General features: G+C 44.5%; 3 protein-coding genes across 5 annotated transcripts in view; 1 reads left to right on the forward strand and 2 right to left on the reverse strand.

The window, feature by feature from the left end:
* Positions 1-17,796, reverse strand: part of LOC147604551 (metallothionein-like protein type 2, MT2-22) — an 80,022-nt gene that overhangs the window by 20,759 nt on the left and 41,467 nt on the right. The gene's annotated exons all lie outside the window — the stretch shown is intronic.
* Positions 261-6,339, reverse strand: LOC147604552 (uncharacterized). Of its 3 annotated transcripts, XM_086794920.1 has the most exons (4): positions 3,154-6,339; positions 2,791-3,016; positions 2,055-2,589; positions 261-1,902 (listed from the first exon to the last, which is right to left on the reverse strand). In XM_086794920.1, the coding sequence occupies exon 1, from the start codon at positions 4,400-4,402 to the stop codon at positions 3,716-3,718; it is 687 nt and encodes a 228-aa protein (XP_086651046.1). In that variant the 5' UTR covers positions 4,403-6,339; the 3' UTR covers positions 261-1,902; positions 2,055-2,589; positions 2,791-3,016; positions 3,154-3,715. The 3 variants fall into 3 exon arrangements, with proteins under 3 accessions (XP_086651046.1, XP_086651045.1, XP_086651044.1); XM_086794919.1 differs by having other exon boundaries at positions 261-2,589; positions 2,791-3,010; XM_086794918.1 differs by having other exon boundaries at positions 261-2,589.
* LOC147604553 (uncharacterized) lies at positions 9,729-11,366 on the forward strand. Its single transcript, XM_086794917.1, has one exon. It carries the CDS (start codon positions 9,890-9,892, stop codon positions 11,114-11,116), a length of 1,227 nt encoding a protein of 408 aa, XP_086651043.1. The 5' UTR covers positions 9,729-9,889; the 3' UTR covers positions 11,117-11,366.

Raw genomic sequence — 17,796 nt, forward strand, 5'->3', positions numbered from 1 at the left:
CTTATCTACTCCTTTACATGTGAAAAGGGTGGCCTTTATGGCTTTCAACTGGCCCGCCAAGTAGAATCAACCATCATATGTAAACCATGTATCACATACCAGCCTATTATGCCAACCATGCACCCGCTGCCACATCAGCCATGGCGCCGTGACTGTGGGAACCATGCCCTCAATAAAAGGTTTAGGCCAAGGGGAGAGGGACCATGCCCATGCGCAAGAGGAGAGCCGCCCAACCAATGTGAAACGGCCCAAGCGCCCTCTCTCTTGCTCATTGAAGAAGGGATGTGCACCTCCTTTCTCTTATACCCTTGACCCTCCAAGCCCTAGCTTGGCATATGGGATAAAGCCTGCACACGTGGCAGCCAACACCTAGGTCTAGGGTTTCCAAGCTCATGAAATACTCCAGCATCCCAATTCCATGTGCTCCAAAGTTCCAAAAACTTCATGCTCCCAAGCTTCCCAATGCCCGTGGCTCCATGATCTTCAAGGTGCTTTTGCTCTCTTCATTTGGATACATTTTGCTTAAGCTCTTTGTTTTCAATTCTTTGTCCAAGGCTAAACAAAAACTCCATGAGTGCTCCTCAGGCTTCAAGCTCCACAAAGCTCCATATTCCATGGCCATGTACCTCGCATTTGCTCCACCTTGACATGCTTATTTGGTTGAGATGCTATTTGTTCCAACTTTTAAGACCAAGGCACCTTCATGGTTCTTCTTCTGGCTCTTTCAAGTCTCCTTCTCCATTCCACTCTAAGCTTCTTCTTGCAACCAAAACACTAATGTTTCCAAGGATGCTCCCGTGTGTGCAAGCACCTGATAACTTCCAAAAGCCATAACTTCCTGCTTGTAGGTCCAAATCCAACTCCAAGACAAGGGTCCTGTAGCTCACAACAAAATCTATCTCCTGGACCTGCTTTTCACTGTTACCTCCATCTCCTGGCCCTCCATAGCGGAGCTCTAAGAGGGGTACCTGCCCACATCTGTCTCACCCATATATAAGCCACATTTGACATATCTGAGTGCATCCAAGCCATGCACCACATAGCACACCTGTACCTGGCACTCCCAGGCTCCAATACCATATCAACCAAGCATCATAGACCATCTATATGCCACTTATTAGCTAAAAAAGAGCTTCAAACCCTGACAAATCAAACACAAACTTGAACACCCTCTAACCATCTAGGATTGGGCTTATTTTGCTATCAAAAACCATGCAAAAGACACTGTACTGGGTGCATAGAGATGCCCATGCACAACCTATGAGCAAAAAACCAGTTCATGAAAAAAACCTAACATAGTTTGCCCAACCCCAAAACTTCTAGAGCATTCATGCTCAGCAGCCATAAAACATGTCCACCATAGCTGGTCCATAGTCCTCTTCCACTGTCAAAAGAGGGACTACAGGCTTCCTGTTTTCAACCTCCTCATCACCCACCACTGTCATCAACCTGGCAATGTACGTCTTCAACCTGTATCCATTCACCCTAGATTCATGTGGGGTGTCATCCAAGTTTGCCAACTGGTAGGTTCCATTACCAAACTGCTCCAAGACCTTGAAAGGCCCTCCCCACTTGATTTGAAACTTCTTTTGGAAGGTATGATCTAGCTTACTGTTGTACCTTAACACAAGATCGCCTACTTTGATGTTCTTCCCCTTCACCTTTGCATTAGCTCTGGCTACATTCTGCTTCAACATCTGGGTGTAATGCTCATATGCCAACTCCCTATCCAAGCTTGCTTTCTCCAATGATAAAAGCCTATCCTGCATGTAATCTGGCAACTCATCTGTCAGCTTCAAAAGCATCCTCAAAGAAGGAAGCTCCACTTCAATAGGCTACAGAGCCTCTTTTCCATACACCATGTGAAAGGGGGTGAAACTTGTCCCAGTCTTCACTGCTACCCTGTGAGCCCACAAGGCTGCAGGTAACTCCAAATCCCAGTTCTTACCTGTGTTCTTTGTTAACTTAGATAACATTCTGATTAGCTCACCATTAAAGCGTTCATTTAAACCATTACACTGTGGATAATATGGGGTGTTGTAGCTATGCCTCACCTTAATCTTTGCACATAAATACTCCACCAACTCATTCCTGAATCCTCTCCCTCTATCAGAGAGCAACTCCAAAGGCACACCAAACCTGCAACACACATCCTCATAAATGAATTTGGCTACATCCTTAGCCATAACCTGCTTCACTGCTTTAGCGTCTGCCCATTTAGACAAGTAGTCTAATGAGCAAAGGACTCTCTTTGTACGTCAATAGGTCGGCCAAAGTGGCCCTGGTACTCTCCTCTACCAAGAAAGAAAACTGGAATTCTTGTAATTCAATGATCCACCTCTTCATAGGCCTTGAAACATTCACACCATTGATGAGTTGAGGCAAGAAAGAGTAGCTGGTGAGAAAAATGAAAGGCTTTGGCAACAAGTAATGCCTAAACCTGCGACATGCATACACCACACTCACCATCAAGAGCTCAATCTCCGAATAGGCTCTTTCCCTGTCCATCTTCAGCCTGCTAGCACAATAAACTGGTCTCATATAATGAGACTCCTTCCCCTTTTGCAACAGCATAGCTCCAATGGCATCCTGCCCAACAGAAGGATTAACATAAAACATCTGCGTGAAATCTGGGGCTTGCATGGCTGGCAAGGCATCTAGAACCTCTTTAACACTTTGAAATACTTCTTCACATTCAGGAGACCAACATAAAGGATCTTCTTTTGCTACTTGCTGAAGAGGGTAAAGCAATTGAGAAGACAAGTGAATAAACCTGGACATATACTTCACCTTTTGGATGAAGGTTGCCAACTACTTCGTATTCTGTGGAGAGGGTAACAACATCAGGGCCATCACTTTGTCAGGATCCGCCTCAATACCATTTTCACTCGCCACATGGCCCAAAAGCTTGACTCTGGGTTGAGCCAAATGACACTTCTTTAGATTCAGTTGTCCTCCACATTCATCATATCTTCCAAAGATAGTCTCCAGCTTTGAACAATGAGAAGCCCTGTCACTATGCACACAAAAATCATCAATAAAATCTTTCACAAACTTCTCCAAAAACGGGGCCAACACCCAGTTTTGCCTCTTCTGTTAGTAAGCAGGTCCATTGGTAAGACCAAATGGCAATACTTTGTAGCAGAAACATACCCCCAAGGAGTGATGAAAGTGGTCTTCTTTTGGTCTTTAGGCGCTATCTGCAAACTGGAAATATCTTGAAAAACCATCACATACACTATATCTTTCAAAACCTGCTACTGCATCCAGAATCCCATCTATAAATGGCAGAGGGTAAGGGTCCTCCTTTGTAGCTGCATTGATGGGCTTAAAGTCCACACACACCCTCCACCTACCATCCTTCTTTGGAATAACCACCACAAGGCTCACCCACTCTGCTGTATCCACAGGATAAATGAAACCTGCACCAAGCAACTTATCCACCTCTTCTTTAAGAGCCTTCATCTGCTCCTGTCCCATCCTCCTTAGCTTCTGTCTAACTGGCTTCGCATCTTCTTTCAACTCAATATGCAAATCTTCGCCATGGAAACCCCTGATTTCTTCATATGATGTAATAAATAAATTTGGAAACTTAGACAACATCTTAAGAAACTTGGCAGTCTCTTCATGTGTAAGATCAGGACTCAACATCTTTTGAATCAGTTCCTGCTTCAAGTGAGGCTCCATCTTTGGCTTCATCAACTCTTCAATTTCTTCATAAGGTCCTTGTATCTCTTCCTTTTGAAAACCTTGAATCATCCAACTCCTCTGGTTCCTCGTTCTTGTGTTCTTCATCAGCCATCAAAAAGGCCACATCTGCTTCCTCCTCACTTCTCGAGCTCGTATCTGATTGGTCTTCATCACTGCTAGTATCACTACTAGCCTCTTCATCTTCCTCTTCATCCTGTTCTTCTTCTTCATCTAGTACATGTTCCCTGGATTCCATGTCAAACTTCTTCACATCTCCTTGCCGATTCCGCACAGTAATAACTCCTTTTCTCCAATCCTGTATAGCACCAACAACCCGCAACCAGGGCCTACCAAAAATAATAGGGACAGCTCCCATACCAGCAGGCATGACATGATAGTTTACCAAAGCTTTAACATTAAAAACCTCTAGCTCCAAATCTTTCACCATACCCAAGCACTTTACCTTTTGATGGTTGGCCATCCTGATTTTGAAACCTGAGTGCCCTGTGATGGGAACGCCAAGCTGCTCCACACAAGCTAAAGTAATGACACAAATTTGAGCCCCCCCATCTACATATGCATGCCCAATTTTCGTACCATTATGCCAAGCTTCTACCACAGGACAGATGTCAGGAAGCTCTGCTATACAGACATCACTCATACAGAACCTCTTCTTGGCTCCTTCTCCACAGGGTTGACCAGCTACTTCCATTGTCTTTTTATCTTCGGAATGAGCTCCATAAGCTGGCCAAAACTGATATCTTCACACGAGCAACACTTACACATAACAATGTTTTGAAAGACTTTGGTGCTCTCTCGACCCGGCTAGCACATGGAGGCAAGCATGAGAATCATGGGAGCTCATTTGCACATTCACGGGCATTCATAGAGACACCTATTGTCAAGCACCCTAACCTATTACCATGTCGATCCCCTCTCACCAATATGCTATCACTCTCTTCTCCTCTTCCTTTTTATCTCTCACTCTCATGCAATGTTATCAAGAAAGGGTTTCTAGAACTTCCCTCTTCTGGTGATGGCAATGGAGAGCCCAATGGCATATTCAAAGCTTGATAGGAGCAATGGAGAGAATGTAACCCCGAGCTACTTCCTCATGCATGCTCATGAACACACACACACACACACCCAATCACAAGCTCACACAAACAAGACAAACATGCGACAAAGTGAAAGGAGAGCCTTTGCAAGCTACACCTCAAGAGAATGGAAAGCAAAATAGAGAGCAATGAGATTGTATTGATAATAGAGAAGAGGGTTACAATGGGCGGGCTTCCATAGCTAGAAAGCTTGGAGCTCTAGTGCTCTTGAGTTCCTCTCTCTACAAATGACAAAAATTCTTCACTTCTTCTAAAAAGTGACTTTTATACTTACTTATTAGTTTTGCACTAGACCGGCCAAACTCACTAGTTTGGCGATAACCCTTCTAGTCATCTACCTGGCTAACCTAGAGGCTTCCCTATATAATTCTAACCTCTTTGTACATGAGCTGCCCAGGTTAGCTAATTAGATGATTTCATTGCACTTGGCAGAAAAAGGTCCAAAAATTAGGTCCCGTGACGTTTTGACCAAAACTAGCTTCTTGTAGACCTCTCTTCCTTTGTTCCGCATTCTCATGCTCTTCTCTTTGTCTTCTCCTCATTGCTCTCTAGCTGTCTTTCTGCCAACAAGACCCAATCATTATAGTTTGGTAGTTATTTACATTCTTTACATTTCCTCCTTTATGCAAAGGCTTGACCCAATTAGTGCTCCAATCATGAGGCATACCATGTTGGAGAGCAAGGTTGAACATTTCACACACATTTACTGATGTGATAACTCTCTTGTCCATTTTATCATTTTTGGCTTGAGACCTTGACGGCTACATGCGTTAAGAACGCAAGAAAACGTAACCACATCTGAAGAGAGGCCATCCTGTTGCATATGTTCAAAACAGTTGAGTGCTTGCTCACCTTGGCGCTGTTGATCGTATCCAGTAATTAGTGCACACCAAGTGCTAACATCTCTATGAGGGAGCCCGTCCAGCACTTGTTGGGCATGGGCAAGAGCGGCGCATTTCGCATACATATCCACTAAAGCACTGCCAAGCACAAAATTACTTCCCAGCAATCCGTGTCTGACAATCATATCATGAAGTTGTTGCCTTGTCAATGGCTCCTACGCTGCCACCACAGGCTTTTAAGATGGAAGAAAAGATTACTGCATTTGGAGAGAGGCCTTCAACGTGCATCCGTTCAAAATAGCTTAGTGCTAGCTCACCTTGGTCGTGTTGCTGCACATATCCTGCAATTAGTGCAGACCATGAGGTGACATCTCGAGATGGTAGCTTCTCAAACACTCGACGTGCTGTCACCAGGGACCCACACTTGGCATACATATCCACCACTGCAATGCCAAGCACAATATCCTTTCCCAGCAATCCCTATCTAGAAATCTATCTCATCATGAATTTGTTCCCCCTTGTCAATTGCACGTATGTTGCCGGATGCTTTCAAGATGCATGCAAAGGTTTTCACATCTAGAGAGAGACCCTTTGGTGCTTGTTGAAAATGAGGAGATGTGAATGTTGGGAGATGTGCATTTGAGCATGCATTACAAGTAAATAAGAAGAATCGAGCAGCTTATGTCCTTATGGCTCTGATGTTAACTTAGTTGTTGGCATGCAAGAGGATGCACAAACTATTGAAGCCATGAGAATGACAAATGAAACATGGAAGAGGCCAGGGTGTAGTTCGTGGATTGAGGCGAGTGGAATTGTTATGCATTTTTGGTTGGGGGCACGGTTTGCACAAAGCAGATTATATTCTAGCCGTAGAATGTCAAAGGTAAGGTATTTCCCAATTTCCCAGTCCTCAACTGTGATGAAATGGCGTGCTAAGGTCGAGCCTGACCCAACAATCTCGTAATAGATTTGTCCCCCCTTGTCAGCAGCACCGATTATGGCAGATGCTTTCAAGATGCATCCAAAGGTCAATGCATTTAGAAGGATACTATCGTGCTTGCTGCATCACTTCAAAACAGTACAGTGCTTGAATTGCATGACCATGTGAAGCATAACCTGTAATCAGTGCATTCCACGAGACGACATTGCGAGAAGGCAACTTGTCGAGCGCTTGTCTTGCCTTTGAAACAGCACTGCACTTGGCATACATGTGCACTAGAAGCACAACACAACACAATGTTGTTTTGCACGAAAACCTGCCTCGCGATCTCGTCAAGGACTTGTCGTGAAGGATTTGTTTCCCCTTGGTAGCAAAACAATCGTGGCACATCATTTCAAGATACATGCTAAAGTTACTACATCTGAAATGATGCCCTCACTATGTAGCACTTCAAAGAGCCAAGTGCTTGCTTAGCATGAATCACGTGATTATGTTAAGCATATGCTCCAATGAATGCATTTGAAGAGACATCTCAAGAAGGCAGCCTGTCAAGCGCTTGCCATGGCTTTAAAACACCACCGGACTTGCCATACATATCCCATCACAATGTTGTTCTCTAGCAAACCTTGCCTTGTAATCTTGTCATTTATTTGCATTCCCTTGGTAGCAACTCCAATCATGGCACGTGCTTTCAAGATGCACACATAGGTCATTGCATCTAGAGGGATGCCCTCATGCTCCATCTCTTCAAAACAGTCAAGTGCTAGACGATGTGACCTTCTCGTACGTATCCCACAGTTACTACATTCCAAGAGGGAACATTCTAGGAAGGTAGCCCATCGAGCACTTGTTGCATGACACCACACTTGGCATACATGTGCGACGGTAGAGAATAGCCCTGTACAGTGTTGTTGTTCTATAGCCTTGCAAACTCATCAGGGATTTCTTCCCCCTTGTCAATAGCATTGATTGTGGGACATGCTTTCAAGGTGCACGCGAAGGCAAGGGCGAACCTCAGTAAAAAATGACAACAATGTTGAGAGAGCAAACTTCAGTCAAGTATAGACCTAGATGGAAGTCTAGTCATATACTATACTCATACGATGCACTGAGTAGTTGTCAAAGGGCGAACCTTAGGTTTGTCAAACCACAGACTACAACAGTCATAAGAGCATTACCTCAGCACCGAAATACCACTAAATTTCTATTGGAGGGCGAACCTCAGTTTGTATATCCACAAACAATTAAGTCAAAGGGCAACACCTCGAGTAGTAAGACTTCCAGTTTCGTGAGCTTTGATAAGCTTCCAAAATATTATAATGAAAGCGAAAAAATCGCTTAAGCATCCATTTGGCACTTTCTAGGCCATGATTCTTATACTTAAGTAAAAATGTACGATGCAAAAGACCACTTCGGGTGAAAGTGTCTTGATGGTCAATGATGGCCTTAGGGACAAGGATTTCAGAGAAAGAGGTGGGTCATCAAGAATGGGAAGTGTAGGCAAAGGTCCTTTAAAGAGGCGAAGAAGACTAATATGAAAGGCATTATGAATACACCAAGTGTCAGGGATAGCTAAGCTAAAAGAGTTTGCATTGATGCGCTTAGTGATTTTGAAGGGGCCATAATACCTAGGGGCGAGCTTGACAAAAGGATGGGTCTCTACACTCTTCAAACGTCGCTTGTCAATATGAAGCATAACAAAATCTCCCTCTTTAAATTCCATGGGTTTTCGCTTTTTGTTGGCCTCTTTAACATAATTTTCGTGTGCTTTGTGAATGGCTTGTTTTGCTTATTCTAAAATGTGAGTGTGTTGTTGTGCAATTTCATCAGCATGTGGTACTTCATTAGAAATACGAGACAAAGGAGTAGGCAAGGAATACCCATAAACAATTTCAAATGGTGATTTACCCGTGGAGGAATGAAGAGTGTTATTGTATGCAAATTATAGCAAATGAATGTATGTATCCCATGTACCCGGTCTATCATGTGTGTAAGCCCTCATAAGATCTAGATATGTGCTATTAGTAGCCTCAATCTACCCATTGGACTCATGAGATGCAGATATGAAATCAATATTAGTGCCTAGATTAGTGAATAATGTAACTTAAAAATTATTACAAAAATGACTGTCCCTATCAGAAATGATTGATTGAGGCATACCATATTGAACAAAATTATGTTTAAGAAACAAAAGAGCGGTCTGCTTAGCTAAAAGTGTTTTCTTACGAGGAATGAAGTAAGCTTGCTTGCTAAATCTATCCATAATGGTCCAAATCATGTTGTGTTGTGCTCGAGTGAGTGGCAAGCCGGTGATAAAGTCCATAGAAATGTGTTGCCATGGGAAATCAGGAACATGCAAAGGCATTAACAAACCATGTTGCTTACCATGATGACGTTTAATGCGCTGGTATATGAAACATTGTGCAACATAAGCGACTACATCTTGCCGAAGATTAGGCCAGAAAAATTGAGATTCCACTATGTGAGTTGTAGTGGCTATTCCACGGTGTCCCGCATACGGTGGTTCACGACATTCCTTAAGAAGAATTTCACGAAAAGGTAATGTGACACACAATCGCTTTTCATAAAATAAATATCCATCATAAAAAGAATATGATTCATAAACAAAAGATGCATTATCACAAAATTGAGCATAGATGCCAGAAAAATCATGTATCAATTATGAATGCAAAAGTTTTAGTAGACACCACAGAAATATTGTGAATAGAAGGCATGCGACTAAGTGCATTTGTAGCTTTATTTTCATGCCCTGGTGGCTGATATTGAATAAGTGGATAAAAACTTTGAATAAATGATGTCCACTTAATATGCCGATCTGCAATCAATGGCTGAGAAAGCCAATGATGAATGCTTTGTTGATTAGTCTTAGTAAAAAATTCTGAACCCAGTGTTACGCTCATCCTGAAGTTCTTGAAAAAGAACATCAATCTTTTGATCCATAACAAGAGGATCATTGGGATCCATGGTTGGTTAAATTAAAGAAAAAGAAGAGAAAGAAATACAAGTGCAAAGCAAAAGATACTAGATTGGTAAAAACAAAAAATAGAGATTACTCCAAAAGAAGCAAGAAAACAAATCGAGATCGTCACTTGTTGAACGAGCCGGTAGAATTTCAAGAAGACATCAAGCGAGAATCCATAGCCTTCAAACAATCGCTTGCATGACCCGTAATTCGGCGGGTCGCCCCCCACCTCTCTCTCTCTTGCCTGAGATTAGGGATTTGTTGACACGTGGCACCCACGGTAGTAGTATCAAAGGCTGGCCTAGCTGCAGCAACAATGGAAAGGATGCTGTGCCGCCCGTGTCCGTCTCCTTGCGATACCCTCTGCGTTTCGCGTTCCTTGGTGCCCAGGAAAAACATGTGCGCTGCTGTGATTGTCCATCCTTACGCGTCTGTGGTCAAGCGGAAGGGAAACACGAAGAATTGGGACGGGGAGCCGTTGTTTGACAGGGAAGAGGAGCTTGGGTATCTGAAGAGATTTGTCAAAGATTCTGGCCAGCTTCTTCTGCTTACGGGCCCTCCCAACTGCGGCAAGACCACCATCTTGAAACAGCTTGCAAGGGACGAAGATGAAGTCAGCTGGCTAGATATGCGCGCAGGTGACTTTACAACAGCAGAGAAGTTCTCCAGGAAAGTTGGGGTTGAGCTGCGGGAGGCCTTCTCTTGTGATTGGGAGGTTAACTTGCCTGTCTTCACTTTCAAGTCCAACTTTGAGGACTATCAGGAGTTTCAGGGTGATTTGGAACAATATCTCAGGGATCGCAAAAATGCCGCTTCTACTGTGCCTACGTTTATCATTGACGAGGCGAATGTGCTAAATGATTGGGCTGGTGACGAGCTTAATCAAAGGGCGCTGCGCAGCTATCTCAGGTTTTTTGTCAAAATCACCAAGCAGGACGAATTAGCCAATGTAATCCTAGCAACTTCTGAATATTTCTTCAAGTTCTGGCTTGAAAAGCAGATAGGTGCATCCAGGTTTTCAAAGCAAGCCATTGGTGACTTCTCTGAAGCGGCAGCATTTCAGTTCTTCAGCCACATGCTGGGGGAAACTTGTCCGACCCAGACATGGAATGATGTTTATGACATCTGTGGAGGAAGGGCTTTTTTGCTGAGGCAGAGTGCTCTTCGTGTTCGTCGTGGTGATGACTTGGCATGCTTTCTCGAGGAACAATATGATCAGGCATCTGAAGAATTGCAGTGGGGACTAGAGCCAAGGAATTTGGATTTCAACGCGGTTTGTGCTTGTTGGACGAGGGAACAGTTCATGCAGATTATGGAGGAGTTGTGCAAGCATCGTGATGGGGTGATGCCATGGAAAGACTTTGTGGCCTTGCCTTTTTGTGGCTTAAAGACTGCCAAAGCTCTTATTTGCTACAACCTGGTGCATTTTCGGAGCAGGTCAAAGCTGGCTTTTGACCTATCTTGGTACAAAGGAACATGGCCTGTGGTGACGCCAATGTCGCGGGCCCACTTCATTGCCATGCGGGATATGGTTGCCGCATGAAAGCCTTAATGTTCCACAATGCTTGTTTCCTTGACAAGGATAGGGTCAGCCTACAGTAATATGTTGGACATGGTTTATTTGCAGCTATGACTGATCAGGTATTTTTTGACTTTTTACTGCATGATAGTTAGCTGCTCATAAGAAGCATGTACTGCCCTCCCTGGTGACCCAAACAGAAAGCTAAGCAACAGTTTTGCATGGATAAGGGAATGTAGTTTCACGGTATAATTCAGGATCCCCTGTTTCCTTCATATTTCTTATTTCCTTCATATTCCTGGTGTAAATGTTGCTGCTAAACTTTGTGTATCGCCTTTTAGTGATGAGCCATGGCATCACGTTATGGACTTGCACACACAAAACTTGTCTAGATGTGCAGAGTAGTGAAATTGATGTCAATCGTAGCATCATTGTATTTTGCCATTAAGATGTTGTCTATGCGTTTTGTGACACTGCTACAAGAGTGTTTTCGAGTTTGGTACTAGTGCTGCTGCTTGGCAATATGAAGTGTATTTTTTGGTGTTGTCCTAGTATGGTAGGAGTCCTTGGGGAAAAAAATGTTGTGCTAGCTGGTGGCATGCATGCCATTTGCAAAAGCGCAAGAGCATTTGGGGGGGAGTGTAAGTCACGGGCTGGACTTACCACAGTGACTTGTGATGGGCTGCACAAGGACAGAAGATGATCACTCCTTATCGAATTCCCAGCTAAGCAATTGGCCTTTCTTGCAATCGAGTTTCATTCAATGAATGGTAGTACAATGTAAGATTCTTGCATGTGGGACAGCCAGGCCTTTTATAGAAATTAGGGCAGGCTGTTTTACAACTGTGCTTTTGGGATAATTCCCCAAAACTGCCATGCAATAAAGGATAACAGTGAACAGAGTAGATGATACTATATCATATCCATGCAGCAATGATGATGCCCAGTGTAAGGGCCCTTCCCTGGTCCGGCCCTTCCGTAAGCGGGTCGACCACCTCCGATAATGTCAAGGACTTTCTACAGAAGTAACGAGCTGAGCCCAAAGTACTCCGAATTTAAGTGTAAAGCTATAGGGGAGCCTTCCGGATGGATAGCCGGGATACTCCGTCTTGGGTAATCGAAGAGCTCGGAAATGGAATTAGAAGAGGATTTACAGGAGTCAGGAATCAGAGTATGAAATAGAGGCTTTTGTAGTCTTGTTGAGGTCTTGTACCTGAAACAAAGATTCTCGTCACCGGCACCCGCATACCTGTCAATCTTGTGTGAAGGGAATTGCTTGAAAAGTGCTCACCTGATCTAGCAATCGTGTACGTGAAATGTGGTGAGCTGGGAACGGTCCCGAAAAAGGGGATTCTGGACCTGCTCAGGGGCCCGGTTGTGTGAGGGAGCTTATATGGATACCAAGTTCTACACCCACTATTGGGCACTAATGACATTAGTTGGAGATGTCATAGTATTTGGTCGATACTAGGCACAGTGGCGTGGATGGTTTAATAGTCTTCTGGATTCACCCCATGAGCGGATAACTTGCACTTTTCGTTTAGGTGAGTTGGGCATATTGCTTGATTCATTAGGTTTATGCCTTGGGGGGGGGGGGGGGGGTGGAACCTAATTTAAACCGCCCCCTCTGTGGACCTTTGTAAAACCGCCCCTCCCCCTCCCTCTTATGGATATATGCGCACAACACACTCGAGCAATGGCTCTCTCTCTCTCTCTCTCTCTCTCTCTCTCTCTCTCTCTCTCTCTCTCTCTCTCTCTCTCTCCTGCTGCAGCCGACAAGGGCAAACAATTCCATCATGAGATTGCTTAGCCGGGGCTGCTGCTGGCCGCTGACAAGGAGAAAGAAATCCATGACGAGATGGCGGGACAGGGACTGCCGAGGAAAGAAATCCAGGGCGAGATTGCAGGGCAGGGCTGCCGAGAGGAAACAAATCCAGGGCGAGATTGCAGGGCAGGGGCTACCGAGAGAGAAACAAACCCAAGATGAGATTGCAGGGCAGGGGCCACTGCACAACAACATTGTGCGGGGCCTTGATTTAGTGGACATGTATGCCGAGGGGCTGCTGTGCAGCCATAGACAAGGGGAAGCCAATTCATGACGAGAGAGCAAGGCGGGGGGCGGGGGGGGGGGGGGGGTCGCTGCAGCCAACATTGCGCTAGGCTATGCTATTGTGGGCATGTATGCCAAGGGCGGTGCTCTAGGGGTTATGTATGCCAAGGGCTGTGCTTTCAGGATTATGTATGCCAGGTGCGGGGCTGTTACAAAGGCGTGACAAGGCTCAAGGGGCCGCCGATTACAAAGGGGGAACTTACATAGGCTGGTGACATTCCCACACTTAACCCTCACTGCACTAGAAGGATGCCCACATGCCGCATCTCATCAAATCGATCAATTGCACTCCAAGAGACAACACCCAAGGAAGGCAACCCCTCGAGCACTTGTCGCTCCTTCGCAACAACTCTGTACTTGGCATACATGTCCAATCGAGTAATACCCATCGCAACGTCGGTCTGCAGCAACCTCTTGCCTTGTAATTTCATCATGGATCTGATTTCCCTTGCTAGCAACTCTGATTGTGACTTTTGTTTTCAAGAGGCACCCACAGTTCACTACAATTTGGGAGGATGCCTTCACGCGACCTCTTTTTGAATCAGCCTTCCTACGCATATTCTGTAACCAATCCATTCCAAGAGAATCCATCCCGAGAAGGCAGCCCATCAAGCACTTGTACCTATGGAACAACACCACACTTGGTATACATGGCCACCCGAGCATACCCAGCACTATATTATTCTGTTGTAGTCCCCTGTCCAGCAATCACATCATGAATGGGTTTCCCCCTTGTCTAAGGCTGCGCATTCTAAGAGAGAACATTCCGAAATGGCAGCCCATTGAGCACTTGTCCCGCCTCTCAGACAGCCCCCACTTGGCACACATGGCTTTGAGAGCATTGCCCAGCACCCGGCCGTTCGGCAGCAGCCCTGACTTTGCATTCTCGACATGGATGAAGGTACAACGAATTTTGGCTCAAGAATCTTGAAGATAAAGAAACTTGGACATGTTGTCTAAACCTAGCATGGTAAGACTTCATGATTGGACATATGTTCTTCTTCTAGAGGAACATATGATTGGACATGCTTCCAAAAGGAAGTACGATTGGACATTAAAACCGGCCAATGGAAGTCTTAACTCCAAAGGGCAGTGACCTAGCTTTCACCCAAACAATAAATTCAGCACACTTCTTGAATCAAACAACCAAGACTTATTCCACAGCACAAAACTTGAGAGTAGGGTTTAGAAGATTTGGGAGCGGAGCTCCTGCACAAGACACCGATTGGCCCTAAACGTAGCGCCCCCGCAAGTATTTCTTTACTTCATTAATCCAAGAAACAGGATTACAATCAAGTTCACTTTGCTTTGAGCCCTAGGGTCGCTCACCACTGGGAGTCCTCTTCTTGGAAGACTCTTCTCCAGTGAACACCCTGACGCTCTCGCAAGACTTGATGGATCCACAAGCTAGATCCATCCCTTATTTATACTACTTGGCAAAAGCTACAGCTTTTGGGGCATCCAATTACAATTAGCCACTTGGCAAAGGCAAAAGCTACAGCTAGATCCATCCCTTATTTATACTACTTGGCAATATGCCCCAAAAGCTACAGCTTTTGGGGCATCCAATTACAATTAGCCACTTGGCAAAGGCAAAAGCTACAGCTTTTTGGGATCCAATTACAATAGGCCACTTGGCAAAGGCAAAAGCTACAGCTTTTTGGGATCCAATTACAATAGGCCACTTGGCAGGAGAAAAGCAAAGGTTGACTTTTGGGCGCCCCTCTCTCTCCTTTCAGCTTTTTCGAAAAAGCAGCGCCCTCCCTCTCTCTTCCTCTGCTTTTTCTCTCTCCTGCCCGCCTGGCTGCCCGCTGGCCTGCCCGCTGCCTGCTGGCGCTGCCCGAGCTGCCCGCTGGTCTGCCTGCTGCCCAGCTGCCCTGCCCAGCTGGCTGCTGCTGCCCTGCTGCTGCTGCTGCAGCACCTGCAATACAACCCACATGCTCTCTAGCACACACACACACACACACTCTCACTGACACACACACACTCACACTGCCACACACACACACTAGCACTTCTACCTGCAAATCTAAACACTCTTACAGCAAAGTCTCATGACATACCCCCCCCCTTGAAAGAATCAATCGTCCTCGATTGAACATCAGCGTCCAATGACAATCTTCTTTCGGGGTGTATCAGCGTCATGCAATGCTAGTGTTAGACCAGGCCATACAATGCTAGTGCGTCTTCATTCAATGCTAAGTCTTCACATGACATCTTAATGCCATTCTTAGCAAACCATACTAAGTCTTCACATGACACATCGCTCATCTTTCCAATACCTAAAAAGGCCCATAATATCGCATGCTCAACTTAGGAAAAAGACGTTCTTTCCCCTTCATCTTCTTTAACCTTGCCTTTTCAAACTTTAGCAGCACCCAATCTCCCAAAGCAAACTCTAAAGGTCTACGATGTTGATCCGCTGCTTTCTTATGCTTTTCCTGAGTCTTTTGGAGAGCATACTTCACTTTCTCATATGCCTGTCCCCAATCTTCAACATACTTGTCGGCCTCAAAAATCTTATCCTTTGTGTGCAAAATCGGAGGGACCTTCTTACCGCCTTCCACAATCTCAAATGGTGCCTTTCCAGTAGAACTGTGCACTGTATTATTGTAGGCGTATTCCACCAAAGGTAGATATTGCTCCCACTTATCCTTATGATCATGCACATAACACTTTAGAAGATCTAAAACAATAGAGTTAGCAATCTCGGATTGCCCATCTGTTTGAGGATGAAATGATGAAGAAAACTTAAGTGAAGTGTTCATGTTCTCAAATAAAGCTCTCCAAAACAAACTTGTCATGCGCGGGTCTCGATCACTGACTATGGACGAAGGCAACCCATGATACTTAAAAATGTTATGCATGAATAACTTTACCATGTGGTCCGCCTTTATCTTTTTCCTTACTGGAATAAAATGTGCCTGTTTACTAAACCTGTCCACAATAGTCCAAATCCCATTTCCCGTGCGCGTCCTTGGCAAGTCAAACACAAAGTCCATGGAAATACTTTCCCAAGGTCTATCTGGAATAGGAAGTGGATGAAGCAACCCTGGTGCTTTCTGACGATCATACTTTACCTTCTGGCAAATGATACAAGTGCGCACAAATGCATCCACATCTTTTTGCAAAGATGGCCAATAAAAGAATGACTCCACAGCCTTGCTTGTTGCTTCAATGCCTCGATGCCCTGCATAAGGAGGACAATGAGATTCCACCATAATCTTCTCTCTTTTCGGCTTAGTCACACAAATTCGCCCATGCATAAGAAGAAATCCATCTTTCAATGAGTAATGCTCATGCCTTTCACCACCTTCAAGCTGATCATAGATCCTTCCAAACTCTTCATCCTGTGCATACTATTCCTTCATCTCATCTAACTCATCATGAAACACTATGGACACTGCAGAAACTTGTGGCTTCCGCGACAAAGCATCGGCCACCACATTCTTCTTGCCATCCACATGAAGTATCTGAAAGTGGAACATAGACAAGAAATTTGCCCATCTCATGTGCTTCTCTGACAACTTAGCCTGAGTAAGAAAATAGCGAAAAGTCTGACGATCCGTTTGTACCACAAAATCAGCTCCTAATAAGTAGTGTTTCCATGTCGAAAGAGCGTGGATAACTGCCAACAACTCTTTCTCATAGACCTGTAAAGTCTTCTCTGTTGGTAACAAAATGCGACTCTCATAAGCCACAACATGTCCTTCCTGCATAAGCACTGCTCCAATACTATGTCCACATGCATCGCATTGAACCACAAATGATTTCCTCAAATCTGGCAAAATTAGCACTGGTTCCGAAGATAGCTTTTCCTTCAAATGATGAAAAGCCTGCTTTTCCTTCATATCCCATCGAAATTTGACTCCTTTACGAGTCAGGTCATGCAATGGCGCAGCAATCTCTGAAAAATGTCGAATAAACCTCCTGTAGTATGAGGAAAGCCCAAGAAAGCTCCTCACGTCATGGACGGTTCTCAAATCAGGCCATGACAAAATAGCCTGCACTTTAGCTGGATCCATTCGCACCCCATCCTTAGACACTATATGTCCAAGAAAATGTATCTCTTCCATAAAGAACTCACTCTTCTTCCCGTTAATCACTAAATGATTATCTCTTAATTCCTTGAATACTAGAGCCAAATGCTTTCGATGCTCCTCTTCTGTCTTTAAAAAGACGATCATGTCATCAAAGAATGTACCAACATAAGCTCTATGTGGTCGAAATATGCGATCCATCATCCTGTTGAATGTCGCTGGAGCATTAGTCAATCCAAAAGGCATAACAAGAAACTCATATAATCCAAAAGTAGTGTGGAAGGCCGTCTTGTGTACATCTTCAGGCTTGATGCGAATCTGATGGTATCCACTCTTCAAATCAATTCGACTAAAGAAAGCCGAGCCCTGCAACTTGTCCAAAACATCATCAATGCGAGGAATAGGAAAACGATTCTTGATGGTATTCTTGTTAAGTGCCTTGTAATCAATGCACATCCTGCAAGAACCATCCTTCTTTTGTACCAAAAGTACAGGTGAACAATAGGGCGATGAACTGGGTTGGATTAGTCCTTTTTCCAACAAGTCATTCACTT

This window comes from Cibotium barometz, chromosome 61 (assembly GCF_041138505.1).
Source record: "Cibotium barometz isolate CiBa-2024 chromosome 61, ASM4113850v1, whole genome shotgun sequence".
NCBI lineage: Eukaryota > Viridiplantae > Streptophyta > Polypodiopsida > Cyatheales > Cibotiaceae > Cibotium > Cibotium barometz.

Coding starts and splice junctions, on each gene's coding strand:
- LOC147604552 (XM_086794919.1), bottom strand. CDS start 4,402: ATGGAAGTAGCTGGTCAACCCTGTGGAGAAGGAGCCAAGAAGAGGTTC.
- LOC147604553 (XM_086794917.1), top strand. CDS start 9,890: ATGGAAAGGATGCTGTGCCGCCCGTGTCCGTCTCCTTGCGATACCCTC.